We start from the raw sequence: 27910 nt of genomic DNA on the forward strand, positions 1-27910 counted from the left end.
GGGTGATTTAGATTTTCCATTTGTTGATGATATTTGTTTAAATAAAAATAATCTGCAGGTGTATGAATTTTTTTTCTTTTGGTAAAAGTACTAAATATATGTTCATGTTTTAAAATTGATATTAAATAATTGTTAAAATTTATTTCAGATATTAATTTTTTATTTAAAAATTCACATATTACTATTTTATATTGTGTTTTTGTTTTATTTATACAATTAATTTGATGAAAAGTATAAATATGTTTTTTAATTCTATAGGAAGATAGTGTATTAATTTCTGAAAATAAAAAAAAATTATCTCATTAGGCCTAAAAAAAATAATCTGTGTTTCCGGTAACATCATTATGAAAAATAGGGTCGGTAGGTCGGTTTTTTTTTTTTTTTTTTTTTTTACATTGTAAACGAAATCCGCAAAATTATCATGGTTTTTCCAAGTCCGGGTCCGTAATTAGTTTCAAATACCGGAAGTGCGGCCATTTGCAATGTTTTTAATGCACCTGCTGTGCAAATTTCTTGGATTTTAACCATTTGGAATACCTTTTGACATAAATAAAATGTTTTACTGGCTTTCTGTGCCAGTAGAAGCAAGTTAGATAAATAATCATGTCTATTAACAGAAGCCTGTGTCAAAAATAGGGTCGGTTGATACCATTTTTTTTTTTTTTTTGAAGATCCAATAATTAAATTAGGGTCGGGGCTAAAAAACAGGGTCGGTCGGGTTACCGGAAACACAGATTTTTTTTTCTCGGCCTTAAATAATATGATGTTTAAACATTAATGCATTTTTAAATTGTGCAGCTAATTTTTTTAATTCTTTTAAAAAATGTTGTTCACTGTTAGGTTTTTTACAATTAATAACACAGGTTTTTTTATTATTATATTTAATAATAAGATTATAAAACATTTTATATATATTTTTATCTTCTTTGATAAAAAAAAGAAATATTTTGTAATATAATTACATTATTTGGAGAAATTATAAAGAATTTTAATTCTCTATGTAGTATAATTTTAGCTTTTGTATTCATGGTTATGAAATATTTATATATTTTAATTCTTATTTCAATAGGTAAAAATCTAACATACATCTGAAAAATAAATTTTTTAAAATGAATAATCAACTCTTATATATCCCACAATAAGTCTCTTTATAACACCTAAATAAAATTGAGGAAAACTATACATTTCATAATTAGAAATTTTATTAAAAAATAAAAACTCTTTATTTATTTTACTTTTAAATTGTTTACAGTTAAAAATATGATATTTATATATTCTATTTCTTATTTCCAAAGGTAAATATTTGATATTTATCTGTAAATAAAAAAGTATTTATAATAAGTTAAATCAGTTAGTAACATTTCACTTTTGTAACATTTAAAAAAAAAAATGACAATTCTACATTTATATTTTTATAATGACTTTGACAGTTAATAATATAAAGTTTATAAATTAATTTTCTTATTTCCAAGGGTTAATTTTTAATATGAACCTGTAACAAAAAAGTAATATTAATTAATATTTTGAATATATGGATCTTGAAAGATATCCTATAGGTATTCCTTCTTTTGTATAAAGATTAAGACCTCCACCTAATACAGGTATAACAACCAATTTGTTGTTTATGAAATTTAAAAAATGATGAAGATAATAAAAATTATTAATAAATAATACTTGTTTATTTATTTTACTTTTAAATTTAATACAATTATAAATATGATGTTTATATATTATTCTTCGTATTTCCAAAGGTAAAGTTTTAATATGAACCTGTAAAAAAAAGTAATATTAATTTTTTAATATGAACCTGTATAATGATAAGGATGTTTATTAAAATTAATAATTTTATTAAAATTAATAATCATTGCTATATGCTTATTTATTTTACTTTTAAATTTTATACAATTATAAATATGATATTTATATATTAAACTTCTTATTTCCCAAGGTAAATATTAAATATGTAACTGTAATAAAAAAAAATAATATTAACTATATTTAAAAAAAATCAACATTATATTCATTATGATAATCATCATCCTGCTCATCATCAAAAATTAAATTTGAAAATTTAAAAAAATTTGAAAAATTTAAATTTAAATATTTTTTTAAGATAATAATAATTAAGAGATAACTGTATTGTATTTGAAGCTTTGCGGACGTCCATCGGTAGTTTTACTGTCGCAAATTTAGTTTACCTGGCGACGCGTAGCGGAGACAGGTAAACGGGTATTTGCGACAGTAAAACTACCGATGGACGTCCGCAAATCTTCAAATACAATACAGTTATCTCTATTCTAATGCAAAACAAGTACATAATTCAATTTCAATCATTATTTCAGTGTAAAATTCACATTAAAGAAAATTCCGCGAAAAGATGTTATCTTCTTTGGCCCCTAAACTAGGTGACGTCATAGGTATGCTTCCGGCGTCAAACGTAAACACCGGGCGTTTTCTGGCTGCTTGGCCGCTTCAGAATGTAATTAAATTTGATAAAAAGAAGATTTCTAAGTGCAACATGTGAGTTTTTTTGCTTATCATTGTAAAAATTGCATGTCAATACATTCCGCAATTCAAAATGTCGGCTTCCTTAGTTACAGACAAGGACATAGAGAATTTTACGCTTAGTGTCATCCAATCAGAACCATTGATACAAAAGAATTGCATTAGAATTATTAATAAGTAATACCTCATTATTTATTTTACTTTTAAATATTATACAATTATAAATATGATGTTTATATATTAATCTTCTTATTTCACAAGGTAAAGTTTTAATATTAACCTGTAAAAAAAAGTAATATTAATTACATTTTTTTTAAAACTTTTTTATATATCCTTATATTCATCATCCTCATCATATTCATCCTTATATATTACAGGATATATATCATCATATTCATCATCATATTCCTCATCAGAAAATTCAACATCATATTCCTCACCTGAATTTAAATATCTGTATTTTGAATATGTTTTAAGTTGAGAAGAAGTATTTGATTTCATAAATCTAATAAAGTCTTCAAGATAATAAAAATTATTAATAAATAATACATCTTTATTTATTTTACTTTTAAAAAATGTACAATTATAAATATAATGTTTATATATTAATCTTCTTATTTCACAAGGTAAATATTTAATAATAATATGTAACTGTAATAAAAAAAGTAATATTAATTACCAATTTTTAGTTTCAATGTTGTATTAAATATCTATATTTTGAATATGATTTAAGTTGACAAGAAGTATTTGATTTCATAAATCTAATAAAGTCTTCAAGATAATAAAAATTATTAATAAATAATACATCTTTATTTACTTTACTTTTAAAATGTGTACAATTATAAATATAATGCTTATATATTAATCTTCTTATTTCACAAGCTAAATATTTAATATTTAACTGTAATAAAAAAAAGTAATCGTTCTGTCGCATAACATTAAAATCTTGGTATCTTTGATAAAAACTAGATTGATACACATATTGGTGGATGTTTTGTTAAATTGTAGCAAGCACTCCTGTGTTGATGTCAAATATCAATTTTAGGTTATTGTTTGTTATTTTACTGTTTATCAAATGATTTGATCCTAGGAGACGATGTGAATTTGTTTATCCCAGATTTATGAATCTGTGTACTTGAATTAGCGTTTGACAGTTCTGATTCGAGAACATACTATTAGTATGATTTTATGTAGACGAAACGCGTGTTTGCCGTGTTAAATTAAAAGCCTGGTATTTTTATAATTTCCACAAATAATAATGTTTTTGAGAATTAATAACCTGAACAATGACATTGTTTTGTTGACTGTGAGAAAACAGCCTAAACTAAGTATACCTTGAATAACCGTAAATAGATGTTGGTTTCCTAACTGCACAAAACATTCGTTGCTGTCACCGTATGATTCAAGACATTCCTGCCAAAGACTCATAAATCTTCTTCGACCACCACTTAGACGGTATGCTAAATAGAATTCGAAAATACAAATTATTCAGTTTTGAAATGTTAAGAAATACGCAGTTATTAAATTCTTTACACATTAATTTAATTACTGCAAAAACAGCAATACATAGGTCAATTTGTTTAATAGGCAGTACCAAATTTATACATCAGATGCGCATTTCGACAATCGATTTCTCTTCAGTGATGAAGATAAAAATCCAAAACCGAATACAAACGTTAAAAAGCCCAAAACTTACTTAAACAAGGAAGCAGAGCTATGAACTAGGGAGACACATTCCATTAATTTGTCATTCCAGTCATTTATGATCTCAGTGTATTGTGGTTGCAAATGAACACTACATTGAATGAAACGTGGTATACCTTCAGTTACCAGCCTTTTTATTTTGTTTTTCTGATCTTATCTTTTCGTTTTTGTCCCAATTAAACATATGTTGTCAGCATTATTTTGATACCAATCTTTCATAAACATTAAAGTAAGATAATTCATTGTAGAACATATATCCAAAGAAATGAATAGATTGATTTTTAGATTAACAAAAGTACGATAAGAGCCATTATTTGGCCTCTGAAATTATGTTAGTTTTATTGATAAATGAATAGGTAAATATAAACTGGACTGTTTAGTGCAGAAAGGTCAAATGGGTTGTCACTGTGAAATGTGAAATTGGCTTTATTGAGCCTCGTTTTGAGCTAAAATAACAATTTACACATAGTTGTTGACAAAATAACAACAACCTTACCCAAAATGATTTTACACACATTAACATCTGGATGAAAATACACCTTATCGCTATTTGTCCGCCATTACTGGACATTACACAAGTTCCCGTAAAATTTTGACGTCATAATAGAAAATGTCTGACGCCACAATGGAAAAGTGATTGTTGTATGACGTCAAAAGTTCGAGCGGGACAGATTCTCGGGTCAAGCGGGAATAGCGATAAGGTGTATACATCTTGTAGTAAAATATTGGAGGTAAACAGTCCATAAGATAACGCAGTCAGTTAAATTGTAATTAAAATTCCCCCGAAGGCAGTACTAATAAAAAGGATCGATTTGGATTTGTACGCTATGGCCATTAAAAACGTTTCAACAACATGGCAGCAACAGCATGAAGGCGATAAAATTTTCAAGGTTTTCGTTCTTTTCGAAAATTTTCGTTAAACACAATAAAGCTAAGGAGCATACGACTGTGCGAAAAGTTGTATACCTGGTTTCCGAAAAGTGTAAAAATAAATCACCTTCGGAGACTCATCAGGTAGCACTTGTCTCATATGTTCAAAGCATTTTTAAATATCCAGCCATTATCCCTACTTTATATGGTATAATGTTCTTTAAATGTACAATGTAGACCTAATACAAAGGATTTTCAATGAGATCAAATATATGTAAAATGAATTACTTACTGTTTCCTCCGAAGTAAATGATGCCATGTCTTATTCTCAAATTGACATCTGTCCCATCATCATTGAAATTTCCCTCAAAAACGTGTGTGTGGACATGCCTATGAACAGCAGTTTGGTGGCTGTGAATATGTCTATGAGCAATAAGATGCCTGTGAACATGTCGGTGTACAACTTGATGTCTGTGAACATGTCGGTGTAGAATTTGATGTCTGTGAACATGGCTGTGTACAACGTTGTGTTTGTGGACATGGCTATGAACAACTCGATGTTTGTAAACATGGCTGTGAACAACGTGATGACTGTGTAGAACGTGATGCTTGTGAACATGTTGGTGTTCAACGCGATGTTTGTGCACATGTTTATGTAGAACGCGATGACTGTGAACATGCTTGTGTAGAACGTGATGCTTGTGAACATGTTTGTGTAAAACACGATGCTTGTGCACATGTTTATGTAGAACACGATGCATGTGAACATGTTCATGTAAAACTTGATGTTTGTGGAGATGTTTATGAAGAACACGATGTTTGTGAACATGCTTATGTAGCACGCGATGCGTGTGAACATGTCCATGTAAAACTTGATGTTTGTGGAGATGTTTATGTAGAACGCGATGCGTGTGAATATGTCCATGTAAAACTTGATGTTTGTGGAGATGTTTATGTAGAACACGATGTTTGTGAACATGTTTATGTAGAACACGGTGCGTGTGAACATGTCCATGTAAAACTTGATGTTTGTGGAGATGTTTATGAAGAACACGATGTTTGTGAACATGCTTATGTAGCACGCGATGCGTGTGAACATGTCCATGTAAAACTTGATGTTTGTGGAGATGTTTATGTAGAACGCGATGCGTGTGAATATGTCCATGTAAAACTTGATGTTTGTGGAGATGTTTATGTAGAACACGATGTTTGTGAACATGTTTATGTAGAACACGGTGCGTGTGAACATGTCCATGTAAAACTTGATGTTTGTGGAGATGTTTATGTAGAACGCGATGGTTGTGGACATGCTTATGTAGAACTTGATGCCTGTGAACATGTCCATGTAAAACTTGATGTTTGTGGAGATGTTTATGTAGAACGCGATGGTTGTGGACATGTTGGTGTTCAACGCGATGTTTGTGCACATGTTTATGTAGAACGCGATGACTGTGAACATGCTTGTGTAGAACGTGATGCTTGTGAACATGTTTGTGTAAAACACGATGCTTGTGCACATGTTTATGTAGAACACGATGCATGTGAACATGTTCATGTAAAACTTGATGTTTGTGGAGATGTTTATGAAGAACACGATGTTTGTGAACATGCTTATGTAGCACGCGATGCGTGTGAACATGTCCATGTAAAACTTGATGTTTGTGGAGATGTTTATGTAGAACGCGATGCGTGTGAATATGTCCATGTAAAACTTGATGTTTGTGGAGATGTTTATGTAGAACACGATGTTTGTGAACATGTTTATGTAGAACACGGTGCGTGTGAACATGTCCATGTAAAACTTGATGTTTGTGGAGATGTTTATGAAGAACACGATGTTTGTGAACATGCTTATGTGGCACGCGATGCGTGTGAACATGTCCATGTAAAACTTGATGTTTGTGGAGATGTTTATGTAGAACGCGATGTGTGTGAATATGTCCATGTAAAACTTGATGTTTGTGGAGATGTTTATGTAGAACACGATGTTTGTGAACATGTTTATGTAGAACACGGTGCGTGTGAACATGTCCATGTAAAACTTGATGTTTGTGGAGATGTTTATGTAGAACGCGATGGTTGTGGACATGCTTATGTAGAACTTGATGCCTGTGAACATGTCCATGTAAAACTTGATGTTTGTGGAGATGTTTATGTAGAACGCGATGGTTGTGGACATGCTTATGTAGAACTTGATGCCTGTGAACATTTTTTTTTAAACAGAAAAGGTTATAAGAGTAAATATACTTTTTTATAACTTTAACTTTTGTTTTACAAACATAATTTCTTTTATTTTATTTTATTTTAATATTATATTATTTTATATTATTATAGTTTATTTTATATAATAAAAGCATGTTTTAAACCTTTACATATAAAAAAATATAAATATAAAACGGAGCTTACATAATTTCTTTTATTTAATTTTAATATTATATTATTTTATATTATTATAGTTTATTTTATATAATAAAAGCATGTTTTAAACCTTTACATACAAAAAAATATAAATATAAAACGGAGCTTACCTTTCTTACGTGTGGTTTCCTCTGGTTCAAACTTTGAATTGAAAAGATGTTATTGACAACAACGTTAGGTAACTATAACGTCACGTGACGTTAACGCGACGTTATAATACGTGCTCAACACAGTCGGAAAGCAAGCCCTTAGAAACGACCGTTGTTGCTACTTTCTTAAGACAACAATGGGACTGATATTAAAACCCGCCATTCTGAAATTGCGTTAATTTCGCGGAAAAAATAATTTGGCGCTAATTTGGAATTTTTTTTTTTTTTCTGTTTCTTACTTGCCATTAGGCTCAGAAATAGATTTCTTTCGATTTTTCAAGTATGGTTCTTATTTTCAAAGAAAATAATACTTAAACATGTTATAAATTGTCCGTCTTTTAAAAATAACGTAATGCCTTTGATCGTCGTTTAAGAATTATGCGAAATTGTCTGTTATTTTTTTCTTCTTTTTTTTCCAGATAAACAAAGAATATACAAATATATAAAAAATTAATAACAAGTATCTCAAAGTTAAAACAAAAATCAAGTCTAACGTTCTATCATCCCTTAGGAAACCCCGTTCGAACTAAATTCCAAACGAAAGACATTTTTTGACATTGTAGTTTTTTTTATCTTACACATCGATGTCAACTTGCATCTTTACACAATGTACACACATTTAGCGTGTTTGTTTGAAAAAGCAATGGCGAGTTCAGCTGTGAATATTTGACTGGATTAATTATTCTCTTTAAGTCAGTGATTTGTTTGACTTAACTAAAACAAGGTAAGGAAATCGTATACTGTCTTTACACAACCTTAACCAAAACTCATTCATCGTTTATAATATTATAAAAAAATTTGTGATGAAGTAATCCTGCAAAACTGCCAAAGGTAAATGAAAAAGTCTTGTCCTAAATATGAACTTAAAACAATCTCTTTCAGACTAGCATTTTAATCACTCTTATTCAAAGCATGTTCATACTGACATGAAGTGTGACTTACTTATGACTTGTGATCTAAAACATAATATTGTTGACTTAGCACTCATAATCTGCTCTGAAATACTTTTATATAAATATAAAAATGCATAATTGTTAAAAAAAATTAAATAGAAGAAGAAAAATATTAGACCCAGTCTTTTTTGTTCTTATCTATTTTCAAGTTCATGATTAGAACCATTTATTTATTGGTTTAGTGTTTTTTTTTTTTATAATTTGAGTCCATTCATTACGACATTAGAATCTGCATGGAATCAGTGAGACAAAATTTATTGTTATATTTAGTTTGTTCATACAAGAATTGCAAACTAATTTCCTTTTATTTCAAATAATGAAGAATTTACATTCGGAATACTTTCATTATGGTCTCGTTTAAGTTTAAATGAAAAAGGTAGGATCAGGTATCAGTAATGAAAAGGAGTTCCTGTATTTGATCATTTTAATCCTGTCTTGATCCATTATTCATGAATATTTTGGCTACCCCTTGTATGATTAAAATAGAAATTTATTTCTGTGTTGAAATAATTTGGTTACAGCAGTATAAATACTTACCAAAATATAAATATTAAATTAACTCTTGGAATAATAATATTATGGCACATACTGACAGAGGGCCTATTTGAGTATTTCACTGAGACTGAGTTCTGAAAAGTGATAAAATGTGTTTCGCTAATTTTTTTGCACATGTCTTCAGTATCAAAATATATTCAATAAAATTATTTTAATAATATCCTCATGTAAATAACAGCATATGGTGCTTAATAGATCTTAATATAATAATAGTTTGATCATGAGAGTGTCAAACAAAGGGACGTAACTCGTAAATTACTATCGGCCCCGCTTCGTCAGAAATATCGACACATCGAAGTGGCACATTTGCGTATTACAGCGTATTAAGTGGCACAAATTTGACATATCATAGTCAAAGTTATGTTACATAACATAATTTAAATTCAGCATAGCTTCCCGAGAAGTTAAGAAAGAAAATTACGATTTTAATTTCCAGTGACCGATTTTTTTGGTCAACACCTAGACTTTGAAGACACATTTTGAGAGAAAAAATTAGTTTAATCCATAATTGAGTGGATCAATATATTCCTTATATACTCAAGAATGTTCACTTAAAAGCAAATTAGTTTTAATTCATGCAAAAAACTACAAATTCCAAAAAACAGGCTTCACTTTTTTTGGTAAAAAAATGCCCATATATGGTAATCACAGTTGAACGGCAAACGCTTTAATGGCGTCTAAGTTCAAGACATTGGTCACGTGATAAAAGGTCAGAGTTTACCGTTTTCTTGTGAACGTGTACACCTCTTGGTTTTTTACCTCGTATCGTCTAATTGTAACTCGTACATAAATAAAACTTGTAGGGTCCAAATCTTGAGTGAATAAGCTTCATTATTATGTATACTTATTTATGAAAGGTGTTATAAAAGTATTCTAAAACAACGATGGAAGTTGGAATTTTTTTTGGAAAATTTGCGTAGGTCTACGGAAAATCCCAAATCATTTCTTAAATGGGTTTGGTAACGTATGGAGGGGTATAAAATATGAAGTAAAACCATTTTCTGCATCTTATATATTAATTATAGATCATAAATTCCCCGGATACGCAATTGTGTCAGCTTATTCGTGGCGAAGCGGAGATCAACGGGAGATAACTCCGTACACGCGTCGTAGGAAACTGCAAGTTCACAACAGTAAATTCGAGTAAAATTAATGATTGTAGTTATATTTCGACACTTTCTTGAATAACCATTCAATATTTTATGTTCCTCTACTCTTGTAACATTAAAATAGTCATGGAATGTTTGAATATGGCATTTTTTCAAGTACCCTAAAACAGGTTTTTGAAAACTTCCAAAGAAGAAAATTATAGATAACTGACTTTTCTCTGAAACTTGGACTTATTTGTATATTCTCAAACACCCTTTTGGTAGATGGAATGATACAAGTCTTTGTTTTACTTTCTTTGTATCAATATTCTAAGAAAGGATATGAAAATAAACTCAGTGTTTGTACATGTTGGTTGTTTAGAACAGTTTGTTTAAATATATTAAAACTTCACTCTAAAATTAGACTTGAATTTTTATATTTAAATAAGTATCTAACATAGAAAGTTGTTAATCTGGTGCACTGAAAATGTTCCATCAGAAATGAGATTTAACAAAGTTATTTAGACTGAAGAACTTGTCACTTTTTATGCTGATCATATGGAGAAAAAAGAGTGATATTATAAATTCTAACACAGCATCAATTGTGAAACAATAGTTCTTTCCTACAGACATTTTATTTTTCAAGATGTGAGGCTTGCCGATCAATTTACATATTTAAGATTTCACTGTTAAGAGTGGAAAAATAACTTATTGACAGAGATTCTGTATGGGAATGTTTCTCTTGATATTTTTAAATACATTTATGTTACCAACTACATTGTATCTTTGTTTTTCTACTATGATCTGCAAAGAGATGGGTTCTTTATGTGTGACCTCAATGATTGTCAAGCATGATTATTGGTAGCCTTTATTCCTGATGTAACAATGGAAAATTCTGAGAAAAGCAAGAACTTTTAAGCAGATCCAGGTCTTTTATAAAGAGAGGGTGGATTATTCCTAATTTCCATATACAGAAAAAACATATTTCATTTCATGCCAAATAATTACATACAAGAGGGGTTTATCAGCCATTTGTCAGCAGAACTTGTGTTACAATAGAATTTAACTTTGCATTACATTAAATTACAATATGGAAAAAAAGAAAATGTAGACAATACATGCCCCCCTCCTCTGAAAATTTGCTTGATCCACCCCGAGATAAGAAACTATATAAGATGTACAAGTTCCGTTGCTCGCTCTTAATCAAGAGAAAAAAATCTGAACATCCAAAAAGCCAGAAAGGGATTTAAAACATTATAATCAACACAAAGAAAACTGAAAAAAAAGCTGTATTGCAATCTGATATCATGCAGTTCTCATAATTCCTATTGCATGTATTACTTCAAGTTTTGATTTTTTTCCCTTATATTTGAATTCATAAGTCCTACAAACAACTGTTGAGTCTTTTAATTAAATTATTGATTGAATAATGAATGATTAGCTAAGCTGGTCTGTAAATAAAGTCTGAAAATGCTTTGTTTAAATAAAAGAGTGTTATTATGTCATAAAATATACTGAATCAACTTCAAATTTAATCCAAATTCATATTTAACTGCTCTAAAATGCATAGTCAATTGAACTACAAAACAAAAACCTGAGACTACTATAACAATTAACATAGAGATTGGTCACTTCCCATGTTATAGTAGTCTCAGACAAAAACAAAGCTGACTTAAATACATGTACAGTATGTTCAGAAATTTTTTGAAGAATGGACAACAATGAGATATTTATTTTTCTGATATCAGAAAAAATCTCATAGTATCAAATCAGAATGAGAGTTCTTTTTATTGAGATAATCAATTTAATTGCATTATTTACTTTAATAAAAACCTCATGATAATATCTGAATTTACAGTCATGACTTGTCAACCTCTACACTTAAAAATTTAAGGTTCCTAGGCCTAAATGTGGTTGAAATACAGACAATTTTGGTAACTTTTACAAAAAATCTCTTTTTTATGACATACCTTACAATTTCAGAATAAGCTGCATTAAGTTATATATGTATCACATATAAGAATGCTAGTTTGTATTTTAATATCATGATTATCATGATTATTGCAATATGTTGTTATTATTCAATTAATTAAAAAAATCATCAATTATTTTTGAATTGATAGATCTGGAACTAGTACATACATTTGTTTTTTTAAACATCTATATACTATTCATTAGGGAACTTATTCAAATATATTTTGTACAAGACAGTCATGGCAGTTCACAATTACAGCGGTCATTATAAACATAATGACACAATTTATACAACCAAATCTTATTGTTGATATATGTTAACTGAAATCATTGCAGAATTTTTCTTTCAAATGATTTAATGTTTGTTAGTCACTTACTTTAAATACTTAACCTGTACTAAAATAAAGAGATGTGGTATGATTGCCAATGAGATAACAGTATAGAAACTATCCACCAGAGTCCAAATGTCTGTTAGCAGTTAAATTATAAGTCACTTTACAGACATCAACAATGAATACATTTCATTGTTATCAGGCAGATGAGGAAAAAGAGTAATGATAGCTTTTAGCTTACTACATGTACAAGAGAATATAAGAAATATAATAATATAAATAAGGAAATAATAGAGACAAAAAAGACAGGACTTAGCCACTGGACTATATGTAAAGTGTTCCCTTACTAATCCTTAAAGGAGCTGCTGTATACTTAGAAAAAAGGTTGTTGAGGACTTGGCCACATCAATCAGCATTTTTAGACACTACATTATGGTCGATTGCAATCTGCCCTATTTGCTCCAACCTCTAATGAGTATTAAAATTAATACCTAGGGTGGGAATTAAACCCATGTATGTTCATTTACTCTTTTGTTCTCTATGTACATACATGTACATATATATGAAATATATCAAATGCAAAAAAATGCTGGAATGTAAATATGGTAATTTACATCATGTACATTATTACAGCCTCTTTTTTTAAGGACCTAGTAAAGGAGGTCCATGGACCTAGCTAGACCTATTTCTTAAGCAAGGTGTATTATATAACTCTTGAAAGTAGTTAAATGCAATTGTAAAATTAATTTTATCTGCTGTTAAACAATAATAACACGATAATGGTTATTTCTAAGTATTTAGTAACAACAGCGTGCAATTTAGGTAAACAAACATCAATAATCTACCACGGCACGTGTTTGTCTGCTGTGCTTGAATATTCAAAACGACCCATCGGGTTTATTTACACGAATTTTTGCTAAAGCAGACAGTTAAACATGTCTGTTTACCTAGTAAGTTCTATAAAAAATGCATTTGCTGTTATGACTTGTGTATGCATGGAAATATAATGAACATTACATTGATTATTTACCGTAAATATTGAATACACATCATTCCTGAGCTATACACACAAAACACATGGCACTGTTGTAACGATGGCTGGTAACGTATAGCCACTTTATAACAGTAAATCCCATTGGATAAGCTACCCTACACAGTACATAATATGCAAATTAATGATTGGATACGAATTTGTGTCAGCTCTCAAATCGATGGAAAAATGTAAACATTGGAATCCGCCATTTTGACATAGGAAACAAACTAATTTTGAATCTTGGATTAAAGGACATTGCGCACATTGCCAGCGTATCATGCATAACCAGTCATGTGCAAATATATCTTTTAATTAGTTTTATACACTTACTTTTCTATGTTTTAGTTAATTTAATGTTTTAATTTACTACAGAACGGAACATCGTTCTCAAAGACGCCGTAGAAAAAATTATAGGTGGCGCTGTCTGTGGGCGTAAACATTTTACATACGGGTACTTTTTTTGTCGACAAATTGACCTCTATCTGTCAGATTCAGGCGTTTGCCGTTCAACTGATCACATGACTTCCATTGTTGCTTTAAGAAATGGGGTCAAACCGGGGTCAGCTTTCCGACTGAACAAGTTACAAGGTAAAATAAAATAAGTTCGGGAAATATTTTTTGACGTTATTTATAATATAATAATACCTATAACTTGAGTTACAACAGAACGATTTTAAAAATTTTAGGTGCATTGGAACATGTGGAAAGCTGAAAATGTAAGGTATTTTTTATACGCTATATGTCTCGATTAAATATTTATAATAAAAAAGTTATTAACTCTTATAAAACCTTATTTTTTAATAAAATTTTTTTAATGCAACTAATGTTAATATTAACATACGGGTCACAAGTCCCTAATGCAGAGTGAAATTTTTTTATTTATAAATAAACTATTTGACCCCCCTTCTTTTTCCCCACCCCCCTTTATTATTTCCCTACCCCTAAGTAATAGTACCTGACTTTGGCCTCATTCAGTGACGTCATACTTAAAAAAACAAGGGATTCTGGGAAAAAAATGGCGGCCGCCGCCATTTTTCCCAGAATCCCTTGTTTTTTATGTATGACGTCACTTCCGGAATGAGGCCAAAGTCAGGTACTTAGTATCCAATTTCCAGAAGCGTTGTATTAATCATTCCTTCCATGACAACTCTGATTTGCTCAAGGCGTTTACTGTACAATTTACCGATATCAACATGCTGAAATATTGAAACAATATCTGTTCCAGACTGTGAGTCATCACTGTATTCTATCAATTTGGCAAGCCCCATTCCATAACTTTCTTTCTGTGTCTTTGAATTCTGTCTTTATATTGCCTTGTCGTGCAGTTTTAACAAACATTTAGCATGATATCTGCTCCTGTGATATTAAATCTCCAGCACTGAGTCTGGCTAAGAGAACAATGGTTAGTAGTTCAAGTGCACAGTCACGTACTCTATTGTCGATCATTATTGTCGATGCTTCATGATGATAGTCAGATACCTCCCCCCCTCCCCCCCCCCAAAAAAAAACCCTCCGTGCGGTCATTGTTCTTGTTGATTCATCACAACTGTGTCTGGTTATTTTACTGGTATTTTCAATCGGCGACTCATCTTGAAATTAAGAAGCATTTTTTCGTTTTTCCTGACAAAATATATTGAGATCTGACAATTTGTTTTGACAGGATTAGTACATTTTGCCTTGTGTTTCTGGAGTGTTTCTCCCATTCCATGGCCTTCATCAACTTAGAACAGTTGAACGATGTGAGAAACTAATTCAATGTGCAACATCTTTGTATGCTTACATAAAGGACTCACATGTCTATGTCTGCTCTTTGTGTATCTCCTTGGCATTGTAAATCCTCAGGTGTCCTCTCTTGGCGTCCGAAATATTCCTTCTAGTCTATTTGTTCATTATGTTTTCAGATCCAGTGATTTCAATACCTAAATTTTTTTCTTTGCGACATAGAGTGGTCATAAATTAAATTGTATATAGTTACATACTTTTGTGTGGTAAAAAGTAACTTAGGCTAACCTGCAAGTAAAAGACATTATATTTCTTTAGATACATTTATCTTTGTTGACATATGCATGCCCTTTTTTTACCACTTGGTGAATATCTGATATAATTAGCAACAGTCATATATAAATGATTAGCAAAACTAGTTGTCAATGCATAAAAACATTAGTATAAAGGCAAATAACAATTTAGGATAGCAAATAATGACATATTGGACATTTATGTTTTCAAAATGGCCACCGATACTTTCATATATGAGTCCTCAGGTGATAGTCTTTGTCATTAGTGATGAATATACAAAAGGTTATCAAAATTGGTAAAGTCATTTATTTTTTTATATTTTTTAATAATTATTATTAATTTTTTGGAGGTCATTTCAAAATGGCCGCCCAGAGCAGCCATTTTGATTTTCTGAATTGGGTACATAGCTATAAATGTTACTTATGACCTTAACTAAAACTCTGCAAAATTTGATGCTTTTACCACAATCTGAACAATTGTTTCACAAATCGACTGGACTATTAGAGAGATACTTGATTATACTATTAGGATATGTTCAAATTCACTTTAAAATCGGCATGCTTTCTTTTTATTTGACATAAAAACTTTGACATCAGATTTAAAAGGTTCTTATTTTTTGTTGTTATTTACAAAAAAAATGTAAAACATAGATATAATTATGACATGCCGTTTTACCATTTATTCCAAATTCAAGATATCTTATATAATATATAATATATCTCATAAAATATATTTTATATAAGATATCTTATAAATATTTTTTATATAAGATATCTTATAAATATTTTCTATATAAGATATCTTATAAATATTTTTTATATAAGATATCTTATAAATATTTTTTATATATCTTATATATTTTATAAGCTATCTCATATATTTTATAAGCTATGTTATGTAGTTTATAAGATGTCTCATATATTTTATAAGATATCTCGTATACTTTATAAAATATCTTACAAACTTTATAAGATATCTTCTAAAGTTTATAAGATATCTTATAAATATTTTGTATTTTAGATATCTTATAAAAATCATACTTTATAAGATATCTCATATATTTTATTTTTATAAGATATCTCATATATTTTATAAGATATCTCATATAATATCTTATAAAGAAAATTATATGAGATATCTTATAAATAGTATGAGAAATCTTATAACCATAGAAGATATCTTATAAATGACATAAGATATCTTATAAACTATATAATATATCTTATAAACTATATGAGATATCTTATAAAGTTTATTAGATATCTTGAAGTTAGAATAAATAGTAAAACGGCTTGCCATATACGTATAATGGCTATTATATCTATGTTTAAATCATTTGGCAAAAACTGAGACTACTACAACACTACTACAACACTACTATAACACACCTAAATATAGTAGTCACAGGCAAAAACTACCAATCTAATTATAAACTGTTGACACAGATATATGTCTCGCCTGTTCGCAGAAAATTCAGAAAAGACAATCTGATGGACAGCAATATTGCTAATTAATTCAAAGTCACTGGAACATGAACTCGGTAGGGAGCAGGGCCTCGTAATGGTCGACAAACTTAAATGTACTGATAGTAATATAACATTAAGGTATATAGGTAATCTTATTTTCAGAGACAATTGGCTGTGAATAGGGGGTAGGACCGCGAAATGGTCGTCACACGGGTATGAACCGAAAGAAATGAAATTTTACAGAAAATATCACTGATCTATCACAAGTAGTTCCTATTAAAGTAATTTAAACACAAAATTAACATTGAAATTTGTTTATTAATTATAAGTCGCTCGACCAAGACCTAGGGGCAGGGCGTCGAAATAGTCGTCAAACTGATATGTATTACTAGTAATGCAACTTTATAGAAAATATCAATGATTGATCTATCACAAGTAGTTCCTATCAAACTGAATGGGGGAGAGGGGGAGGGGGGGGGGGGGGGGGGTTCTGAATTAAAACCCATAGATTTTTTAATAACTTGCCAAAATATAGTTCATTTAGTTTCTAAAATATATATAATAAACAGTATGGGTCACGCTTTCTTTTAAGCTACAGGTTGTGCAAAATTGTCAGAATTCTCATAGATCATTCAAGGAAAATACAATTTTGTGTGATAGAAAAAAAACTATAAACCATAGTATGTTAAGATCAAATATGAAAGATAGCTCCAAAAGTGAGCTTTCAAAATATAAAAGGAAAAATAAGGGTCACCGGACTCTTTTTCCTGCTACAAAACTAAATAGGTAAATTCATAGAAAATTCCAGCATAAAAGTTACATTATCTGAGTTATGTCCACTTAAGTGACAAGGTTGAGAAAATTGAATCAAACAAAAAATATTTTGTATTTGTAAAAAACAGTCACAAAAAAAAATAATAAAACGCATAATTTCCTTCATTTAGATGAAAAGTCTACCAAATGAATGACATTCTTCTCTCAAAATTCGCACATTTCATTAAAGATCGAAACCGATTGTTTTCTGATATTTTACAATTAAGATGCGCAGATGATGTCACTCTGGTCGTAAATGATCCTACCAATATGCAAACCCTATTAACAACCGTGGAGAATTACAGTCAACAGGAGAAATATTCATTACAGCCTACAAAATGTAAAATTACTAGTATTAAAACGGGGAAACCAAAATTAGAGGATAAATTTAATTTCACATTAAATGATACACCTATTCAAAATGCTGAAACTGCTGTACATTTAGGAATTACTCACAACAGTAACCCGCGGCAAACCATCCCAATCCATATCCAGGAAAACATCAACAAAGCAAGGAGAACAATATACAGCTTGATGGGGACAGGTCTGCATGGCAAGAATGGCCTTAATCCTGTAGCATGCCTACATTTATTCCAAGTTTATGTGTTACCAGTACTCATTTATGGCTTAGAAATACTATTACCAAATTCTACACAAATGGAACCAATTGAAGTTTTCTATCGGAAAAGCATCAAACAAATCCTATCTATTCCCACTAACACAACAGACATGGCTGTGTATATACTGTCGGGTACGATTCCAGTAATTAGTAAAATCCATAAACTAGCTTTGGGAACTTTTGCAAACATTTCAAGACAAGAGAACTCTATAGAAAGACAAGTCGCAGAAAGACAAATCCTCATCTCAACAGCCGTAAAGGACAGTTGGTTCACAAAAATCAGATCTTTATTAATTAAATACAGCCTACCACCAATCTTTAACATTTTAGATGAACCACCTTCAAAATTAAAATGGAAGAGCTCTATCAGGAAAGCGATTGACACCTTCTGGGTTGAACATGTGGTTACCATGTCTGTCTACCACAAGAGTATTTCATTTATTTCTACATCTAATTATAAAACTGGTCAACTACACAATTCTCTAGCAAGTGTCCAGACTTCTGCAAAAGCCATCCAGCGCCTCCCCATCAAACTTAGACTCCTTACTGGTACATATATTCTCCAATGTAATAGGGCAGCTTTCAACCAAGTTGACATCAACCCAACATGTCTCTTATGTGAGGAGGACGCTGAAACATTAGACCATTTCATTCATTCATGTCCTGCTTACCCCTGTCAAAATGCAACCATGGTTCACCATGGTTACCATCGCTAACCATTGATAACCATGGTCAAACCATGGTTGGATGTGCTGAAAACCATGGTCAACTATGGTTTTCCACTTTTGTGACCATGGTTGACCATCGACCATGGTTGACCATGCTCTAATCAACCGTGGTTGACCATGGTCAATTTGACAACCATGGTTTACTGCCTTTGTGACAATGGTGAGTTTGACAACCATGGTTTTCTACCTTTGTGACCATGGTCTTGCATCTGACCATGGGCAACTTGGCAACCTGAACCATGGTGAATTAAAAAAGATCTGGTTTATATGGGGATGAAGTCCCCAATAGTAGTAGAAAAATCAATAAAAAAAAAATAATAATAATTTCATTCTACATGTACTAATGAACTCAAAATTGTTAACTTTTTATTTTCTAACTTTTTTATTTTCCCGCATTTGTGTAACCCGAATAATTCAGTCGCTATATTCCACTGCTCTACGATGGGAGTGGGAGAGTCGATCACGGGGAGGGACTGAATTATTCGGGTTAGCATTTGTACAGAAATCTCTTTCTTTCTTCTGGTCTCGTTTGTCATGAGACTTTGAGTAAAATATATATTTATCAGTATAGGAATGAGCGCAATAACAATTTCATTTTAATTATCTTTTGATATGAAAAAAAACGTAACCTGATGATAGCGTTTCTTTGTTTACATTGAAAACGACGTAATGACGTAATATCTAAAATCCCTTACAACTGGACCAACATCAGAAACGTTACGGTATTTCCTTTCTTTTTTTTTTAACATTAAAATATGTAAGAATTGAAAAAAACAATTGATACAGACTTCGTGCCCTTTCACAGGTAACACCTGCCTCATAAAGTCATATTAACCATGGGAATTTATAACAAACTGTAACTTACTCTGAGACTTTTAATATTCAAATTATGCTCGTTTTTCAGTGGTACATTTGTACTGTTCAATAACAATTTTTAAATTCTTTCTTCCCAAGATGTAAGTTCTGGCTCTCTCCTTTCATGTTTATGTCAATAAAAGTATATTCTCTTTACATTTGAAAACAAACATATATAAACTGAGCAGTTCTACCTGAACAGTTACGCTACAGTAACAGAGAAAGATAGAGACCGTCGGATGAAATCTGGGACTTTTACAAACTGGAACTTACTTTCAGTATTTATTCTTCTCGTTTTTTTTTTACAGTGGTACACTGTCAAACAATTATTTCTTTCTTCCAAAGACGTAATTTCTGACTCAATCTCCAAGTTCATAAATCTGCCTCTCTTTATCATCATACGGCATATTTTAAGAACTTGAAAACATTTCAGATTAATGATTATGGATTGTTGATGTTTTTTTCACCGGAAAGCATGCATGCGACGTCAATGTCAATTATTATCACCCACCGTTAGCAATGATTCACTCAGAGTGAAACATTTAAATGACTTGGAACAAAAGTCACGTGACGTCAGCAAATGTTATTTCGCGCTTTTAAATTCAAGTGAAGAGACTGATGGTCAGAATTGTCACATAAAGCAGATTTGTTATCAGATAAGTATATTTACAGGAAATCTGTTTGATATTTTGTTTATAAGATAGAAAAATTGTTACGGTATTTGATAAGGCTCTCATTTGAACACATCAGAAAGTGGTCTTTAAATTAGTCAGTCAGCATCTCAATGTCAGCATAAACATTATAAACTGTGACAAATGAAATGTTTTGAATGCCAGGTATAATTGATAAAATTGTACAAGATGACAAGTGTGGATGTGTTAAAATAATTAATAACACATCAATCATTCTTTTCACTTTTGTTTGAAAGGTAAAAAAGGGGGGTTACAATTATTTGACAAATAAAATGTTTGTTTTTATTGAAAATTTGCAAAATAAAATAAAAAGAACATTGATTAAATAAAATTGAATTTGATCCTTAAAATCTGTTTTATAAAATATCAGGAGCTATTGATTCTTTGTGGGAAATTTTATGTTCTTGCAGGTGGAAACAGCTTTATGGATGAACACATCTGACTGGGTATCTTTAAAGATTTTCATGCAAATCTGTAATTCAGCCTTTGTTGGTAGTCCTGATGTACAGAGAGGAAGAGAAGTATACAAGGCGTCGTAACAAGTAGACGATCAGTGTTTCAAGAAAATTGTAGATTGTAGGAAACATGCCAGTAGGAAGCATGGTTAACCATTGTCGGCGATTTAACATTTTAAACATGATAAGACAAAAATGTTAAATGGCCAACCATGGTTAACCATGGTTTAATGGAGATGGTTGACCATGGTTTGACAAAATTGTTAAATGGCCGACCATGGTTAACCATGGTTTTTGAAGACCATGGTCCTACCATGGTTGTAAACATGGTTGACCATGGTTCCTACCATGGTTGACCATGGTTCCAACCATGGTTGACTACGGTTCCAACCATGGTTGACCATGTTTGGAATCATGGTTATTGATGAGTCAACCATGGTCATCAAAACCATGGTTAACCATGGTCGGCCAATTAACAATTTTGTCAAACCATGGTCAACCATCTCCATACCACCATGGTTGACCACGGTTAACCATGGTTGTACCATGGTTAGAAACTGCACATTGACAGGGGTAAGCTTCTGCTAGAAACTATCACCTGCTTGAACTTTCACACATTATCAATAAAAGCGAGCTCTGCTCGAAATGTAGAACATTAGAAAAACTAGAAATTAGTACACAACTAATATTGGATGCTAGTGCCTTACTCTGTAACTGTCAATGTAAATGTGGATGTACAGATTTTCTTCACCTTGTAGAATACATAAATAGAAAACTTTGCTTTGCTTTGTACATTAGACATAATACAATATTATTAACATTACCGGTGAATAAAAAGAAAGGGTTGCTTGCAACCACTCAGTCAAAGGCGTGAATATTTAAAATCTAAATTATCTTTTGTTTGAGTTTTTAATAGTGTAATAAACATTTAGTGGGTGTTAAATACACCATATTCTACTCTGTAACCAGAGGTGTGCCTTTGAAAGGCAGAACCTTCACACAAGACAAGACAAGACAAGATGGCGGAAGATACACGAGCTACCTTAAGCAGAAAACTTAACTATTGTTAACGCATCCAACGCCGCCGCCGCAGTCAAAAGCAAAACCTATGTCTCGCTTTCCGCGACTTTCGTCTCCTGCTAGACAGAAATGAAAAGCAGTGGCTATTTTGCAGGAGCTGGCAAAATATAAAAATTTACTATTTTATAATTGCAGGCTCAATTGAAAATTTGATATCTACCTTAAATTTGTAAAAAAAAATTACTTACTTATAAAAAAAATTCAGTAAATTGGTGTTCTCAAAATATCCTTGGGTAATATTTGCTCTGTGTACATGTACATGTATAAAATACAGATAATAAAAAAGTGAGTACAGAAAGTGTTTAACTACAATAAAACATATCATGCCCAGTACAAATGTGACAATGGGAGATAACATTGTTGTTAAGAAGTAAGAGCTTAATGCAGAATTTATAACTCTTAAAAAAAATGGGGTTATATCAAGAGAAAACTATGACAGGGAACACTTTGTTCAGGTCTGGAAATGGGATGCATGTACCATAAAAACCATGCAGTTTCGTGCTCCAAATAAAAATTTTAAAGAAGAATTGGTGTATGGACATTTGAAACTTTGTTGTGTTCATGGTGGAAAAGAACACACACCATCCATGATCGGCTACAGGTAATTTAATTGCAAAGGTTTTATTTTCAAAAGAAATATGCAGACAGACGATTGTATTATAATATGAATATTAAATAGAAGATACATATTTATGGTGGTCTAGTGAACTATGCAATATGTTTAAGCTGCTAAGTGTTATGACCTTGCATTCCAAATTTTCGAAGTAAAAAGGGGCAATAACTCTGACTTGTTCGTTCTATGCAAAATTGTGTACTATGTGCGAGTATTATACTAACAATATTTTAGCGCTTAATTATGTATTTTCCTGTTTTAATAATAATTACAAAATAATTTAACATTTTTATTGTGATTTCTTTTTATAGTTTTAATATGTTTTTTGCTTGACAATGTTTTTAAAATGTTGTGTGTATTTTATGCATTATATTTTCTATTTATATTGAATTGAAATTATGATGTTTCAATTCTTTTTTGTTGATAATGCACACCATTTTACAGTATCCAAAAGAAAAATTTAGGATTCCAAATTTTGTATTAGAGCCGGCAAAATAGCATTGACTATTTTGCAGGCGCCGGTAAAATAGCATATTTTCTATATTTTTAGTGTCAAAAGGAAAACAACACTTGATAATTTTCATGCGTACGAAGCGCTTTCCTGGATTTATCTTCATCAGGAACTCAAAGCCATTGAAATTTTTGAAAGCCATGTAAGGATGTGTAAGAATAGACACATAAACAGTTGAAGAGCTATATTAGCTAATAAACTCAGTGTCTAAGTCTGTATATATAAAAAGAAGATGTGGTATGATTGCCAATGAGACAACCCTCCACAAGAGACAAAATGATACAGAAATCAACAACTATAGGTCACCGTACGGCCTTCAACAATGAGCAAAGCCCATACCGCATAGTCAGCTATAAAAGGCCCCGAAATGGCAAATGTAAAACAATTCAAACGAGAAAACTAACGGCCTAATTTATGTACAAAATAATGAACGAAAAACAAATATGTTACACAGCAACAAATGACAACCACTGAATTAAAGGCTCCTGACTTGGGACAGACACATACAGAATGTGGCGGGGTTAAACTCGTTTTGAAGGCGCCAACCCTCCCCTTACCTGGGACAATACAACATAAGAACATTTACTGTCAAACTATATGTATCCCTTTTATAGTAGGGTGCCCAGTGAACGAATTTGATCGATTTGAGTTAACGGAATAACACAAGGCTGTATTTTATTTGATGTGGTATGAGCAAATTATATTCACTAGATCTTGTTGCATACTTAAAACAATCTTTAATCTTAATAGATTGTCTAGCATTTACTATAGTAACGACTTTTGTTTTAATATATTTTGTGCACATTGCTGAGTCCTAGTTGTTTGACTCTATTTTCCTCATCCAAAAACTGATACTATACGTAACCTGATATAATCTACGGTAGTTCTCTTTTCCGATATCTTTCACAAATCATCATGCTAACATATCTATTGTCAAACTTTTCACACAAACAGGAATACCAAGCTGAACATGCGTGATCAGAATGACATTGAACTAAAGAAGTATAATTAAGCTAGGTTTTCTAGTTTCCTGGTAGACATAAAATGATTTTTTTTGTGTTCACCTTTTGAAGTATATTATTGATAATAGGTTCCCCAGACATAAATCTGTATGTTTTAGCCCAAGTATTTTACACAATTTTGAGCTGGAATAATATGATTACTAAAGCTAACTTGAAAATTGTCACTTTTGCAAGATAGCGTTTTTAACCAAACAAACTACACTGAGTCTCATATTTGCCCAAATGCAGTGGAAAATTGTTATCAAGTACCAATTGACTGCAAGACTGCAGTTCTTTTTTCAATTTTGTTCAGATTTTACCACCGGATTCCTATGCGAAAATATAATGCTGCTATCATCTGCATACCATGATAATGTACACTATTAGTACTTATGCTAATTATGACACATGTAATTAACATATCAGTTACATAATATAAGTATAAAAGAGGACCAAACTACTCCCTTGCGTTACTCCACAGGTAACTGTTTAAAAAATTATATCCAGCACCATTGAAATAAACCTGCTATATATGAGGTTCAGGAGGGGGAGGTCCTCCATTTCTGTATTCTTTATTTTTGTAGACCATTTGTCTCTACTCTTTATCTATTTTGCCCATTATTCTCTCTTCTCCACTCTTTATTTGTTTGTCTATTTTTTTGGTTCATTATTCTCTTTTCTGAAAGTTCGATCCTAGATCCTAGATCCTCAGATGTTGCAGAGTTAAAACACGACTAAAAGAATCTATACCGAATAGATTAAAAACTGGTTAACATAGATATAAGAAGATGTGGTATGAGTGCCAATGAGACAACTCTCCATCCAAGTCAAAATTTATAAAAGTAAACCATTATAGGTCACAGTACGGTCTTCAACACGGAGCCTTGGCTCACACCGAACAGTAAGCTATAAAGGGCCCCAAAAAATTACTAGTGTAAAACCATTCAAATGGGAAAACCAACGGTCTAATCTATATAAAAAACGAGAAACGAGAAACACTTATGAACCACATAAATATATGTTTTTGTAATTGTTCCTTTAATTGTGTACTGACAAGGGCTACAGCAAGTTATCAAAACCCTTTATGAGGGTCTGGGTGGGGTTTACAGAATAGAGAATAATGAGCCAATACTGCAGAAAGATGGACCAAAAAGATAAAGAATATACAAAAATAGGCAAACAGATGATGATGATCGATGGCTGCTTAACGTCCAGCGGCAAATTGATATGCATATTCAGGACGAGAACATGTTAATGTTGTATGAATATTAACCCTGCTTTGTACTAGACCGACACGCTGAGCCGGATTTTTAACGTGCTAGTTCACAAGGTAACAGTCCGCGGGAAGACATGTCACCTTACCCGGACACATTATTCTATTTCCGAGCCGACCAGTCTTTGCTCTTACTCCTTAATGCCGCGTGTTTTGCGGAGAAGCAGCAAATACACATTTTAAAGTCTATAGAGAAAAGAGAATAATGTGATGCAAAAACATTAAAAAGAGAGAATAATTAGCCACAAAAATAAAGAATATTATAGAGAAAAGTGACCTATAGAATTAAACAATACAGAAATGAAAGACCCCCTTCCAGACCCTCTTTAATTATTTTATATTTGAACTGTCAGTCCATCTGTCACGATTACATAAAATCTGAAATGCCAATTAACAATTAACGTGTTAAATGCTATATGCATTATACGTCAAGTTTGTGTTTACCAATCTATCACTTGTTACAAGAGCAAAATGATTAAATAAACAATTATTCTGAAATAATATTCTATAAGATGCATTAAAAATGAACAAAAATAAATATATGTAGTGCTTCCACTCAATAAACTCATTATAGATACCAGGATTAAAATTGTGTACGTTAATATGATAACCCAACTATAATTGGTGATGACGTGAATATATTTTTACAACTGAATATACCTTTAAGAGAATGTGCTTTTTGATTAGCAATATGTCCAAGTTTAAATCTCCAGGACGAAAGTTGGTGGTTCTAGTATGGTGGTTCAACTAACTATTGAGTGGGAAAGATTTATAGAAACAGGTTGCAATGGCAATCAGAGAACAAGACACAACAAGACTCTTAATATATATTAACTACCACTTTAGTTTTTAAAGCTTTTAATTGTACTACGTTTTCACAAGGATTTTAATAGTCTTAGTCGTTGGTTGATGTCTGTCATATTTGTTTGTCATAAACCAGGCCGTTGGTATTTTCGTTTGAAGTGTTTCACATTTTGTCATGTTGGGGCCTTTTGTAGATGAATAAGCGGTAAGTGTTATGCTCATTGTTGAATACCATTCGGTGTACTATGTATATAAATGCTTTAAATAAAATCGCTTTCTTTGAACTCTGTTGGTAAGTTTTAACAATTTGTTTTATTTGTTAACGAGAAAAAAAAGTTTGAACGACAATTCCATTAACTTGTTTAATCTATCAGTAATATTACAATAATATTACAAATGAAAAGGTGTGCGTGAAATACAACGTTAATTCATGCAAGCGAGAACCACACTTCCAAAAAAGATCCCGATATTGTAATAAGATTATTAATATGCGCAGGATTAATGCGTTAAAATGTTCAGTAGAAAATGATTTTATGTAAAAAGAGAGAGAAGAAAATCTAATTAAAATCGATTCACATAATTGGTTCTATCCATGCCAGATGTTTCAAGAAAAGAAACAACAGAATTGGATAGGAACAGAATATTAGCCTTGTAACAGACCACCTACGAACCCCTCATACAGTTGTTGTAAGGGTTCTTAAAATACAGAGAGCCGTGCACTCCCATTAAACTAGGCATCGGATTTAACGTCCCCATTCCTACCGGACGTGGCTGCGTACTTGTACAATCCCCACAGCCAAACGGACGCCCATTTTGGCAAGAGTTTTACTGCCGGTCGGAAGAAGACCAAAATGACCATATTTCTATTCCCCCGTCATCCTGGGTGGGGGTCATTTGAAGAGCTACGTATTTTATATCTAATTTTTCGCATAGATGTCATACCTGTCAACTGACCCGGATCCTGCGGGTGTGACCCGAGATTTTCACAATTCTGAGGGGTCACCGGAACACCCGCCGGGTGACCAAATAATCCGGGAATTCGGAAAATAACCCGTTTTCACCCGGATTCCTAAGCCTTCAGACTGATTAGATATAAACTGATTTCTTTAAAATACCGGCAAATTCGTAATTCTTCCTGGACAAGAAGTTCAACTAGCTGTGTAAACTCAGCTCAAGTGACCCATTTCAGTGTATGGCTTCACTTGACAGCTTTGGTGTCAAACACACTGTTAATTAACACCAATTACCTTAGCTTTAGGTCGTAAATAATTTGTGTATTTCAAAGTTGTTTTAAAAACAATTTGAGTTACTCCCCCTTTTTTGTCAATTCACAATAAACCCCTTAAACTTGTGTTTTTTTTTGTAAAAAGATTAAATCTAAAATGAATTGAATGCAAACACAT

General features: G+C 31.4%; 1 protein-coding gene across 1 annotated transcript; it reads right to left on the reverse strand.

The window, feature by feature from the left end:
• Nucleotides 1–3705: 3705 nt before the first annotated feature.
• LOC127724902 (uncharacterized) lies at nt 3706–14849 on the reverse strand. Its single transcript, XM_052231905.1, has 3 exons — nt 14765–14849; nt 5372–6970; nt 3706–3965 (listed from the first exon to the last, which is right to left on the reverse strand). The coding sequence occupies exons 1-3, from the start codon at nt 14847–14849 to the stop codon at nt 3721–3723; spliced, it is 1929 nt and encodes a 642-aa protein (XP_052087865.1). The 3' UTR covers nt 3706–3720.
• Nucleotides 14850–27910: the final 13061 nt, after the last annotated feature.

The sequence above is a fragment of the Mytilus californianus genome, unplaced genomic scaffold, assembly GCF_021869535.1.
Source record: "Mytilus californianus isolate M0D057914Y unplaced genomic scaffold, xbMytCali1.0.p SCAF_14, whole genome shotgun sequence".
In the NCBI taxonomy this organism is placed as follows: Eukaryota; Metazoa; Mollusca; class Bivalvia; order Mytilida; family Mytilidae; genus Mytilus; species Mytilus californianus.

What these genes read in the sequence shown, in the direction of transcription:
- LOC127724902 (XM_052231905.1), bottom strand. Translation starts at nt 14,849, where the DNA reads ATGGGGCTTGCCAAATTGATAGAATACAGTGATGACTCACAGTCTGGA. An exon ending in ATTTCAGCATGTTGATATCG is followed by an intron (nt 6,971 to 14,764) that starts GTAAATTGTACA and finishes ACAAACATCAAG; the next exon opens with TTTTACATGGACATGTTCAC. An exon ending in CATTTACTTCGGAGGAAACA is followed by an intron (nt 3,966 to 5,371) that starts GTAAGTAATTCA and finishes AATTCTATTTAG; the next exon opens with CATACCGTCTAAGTGGTGGT.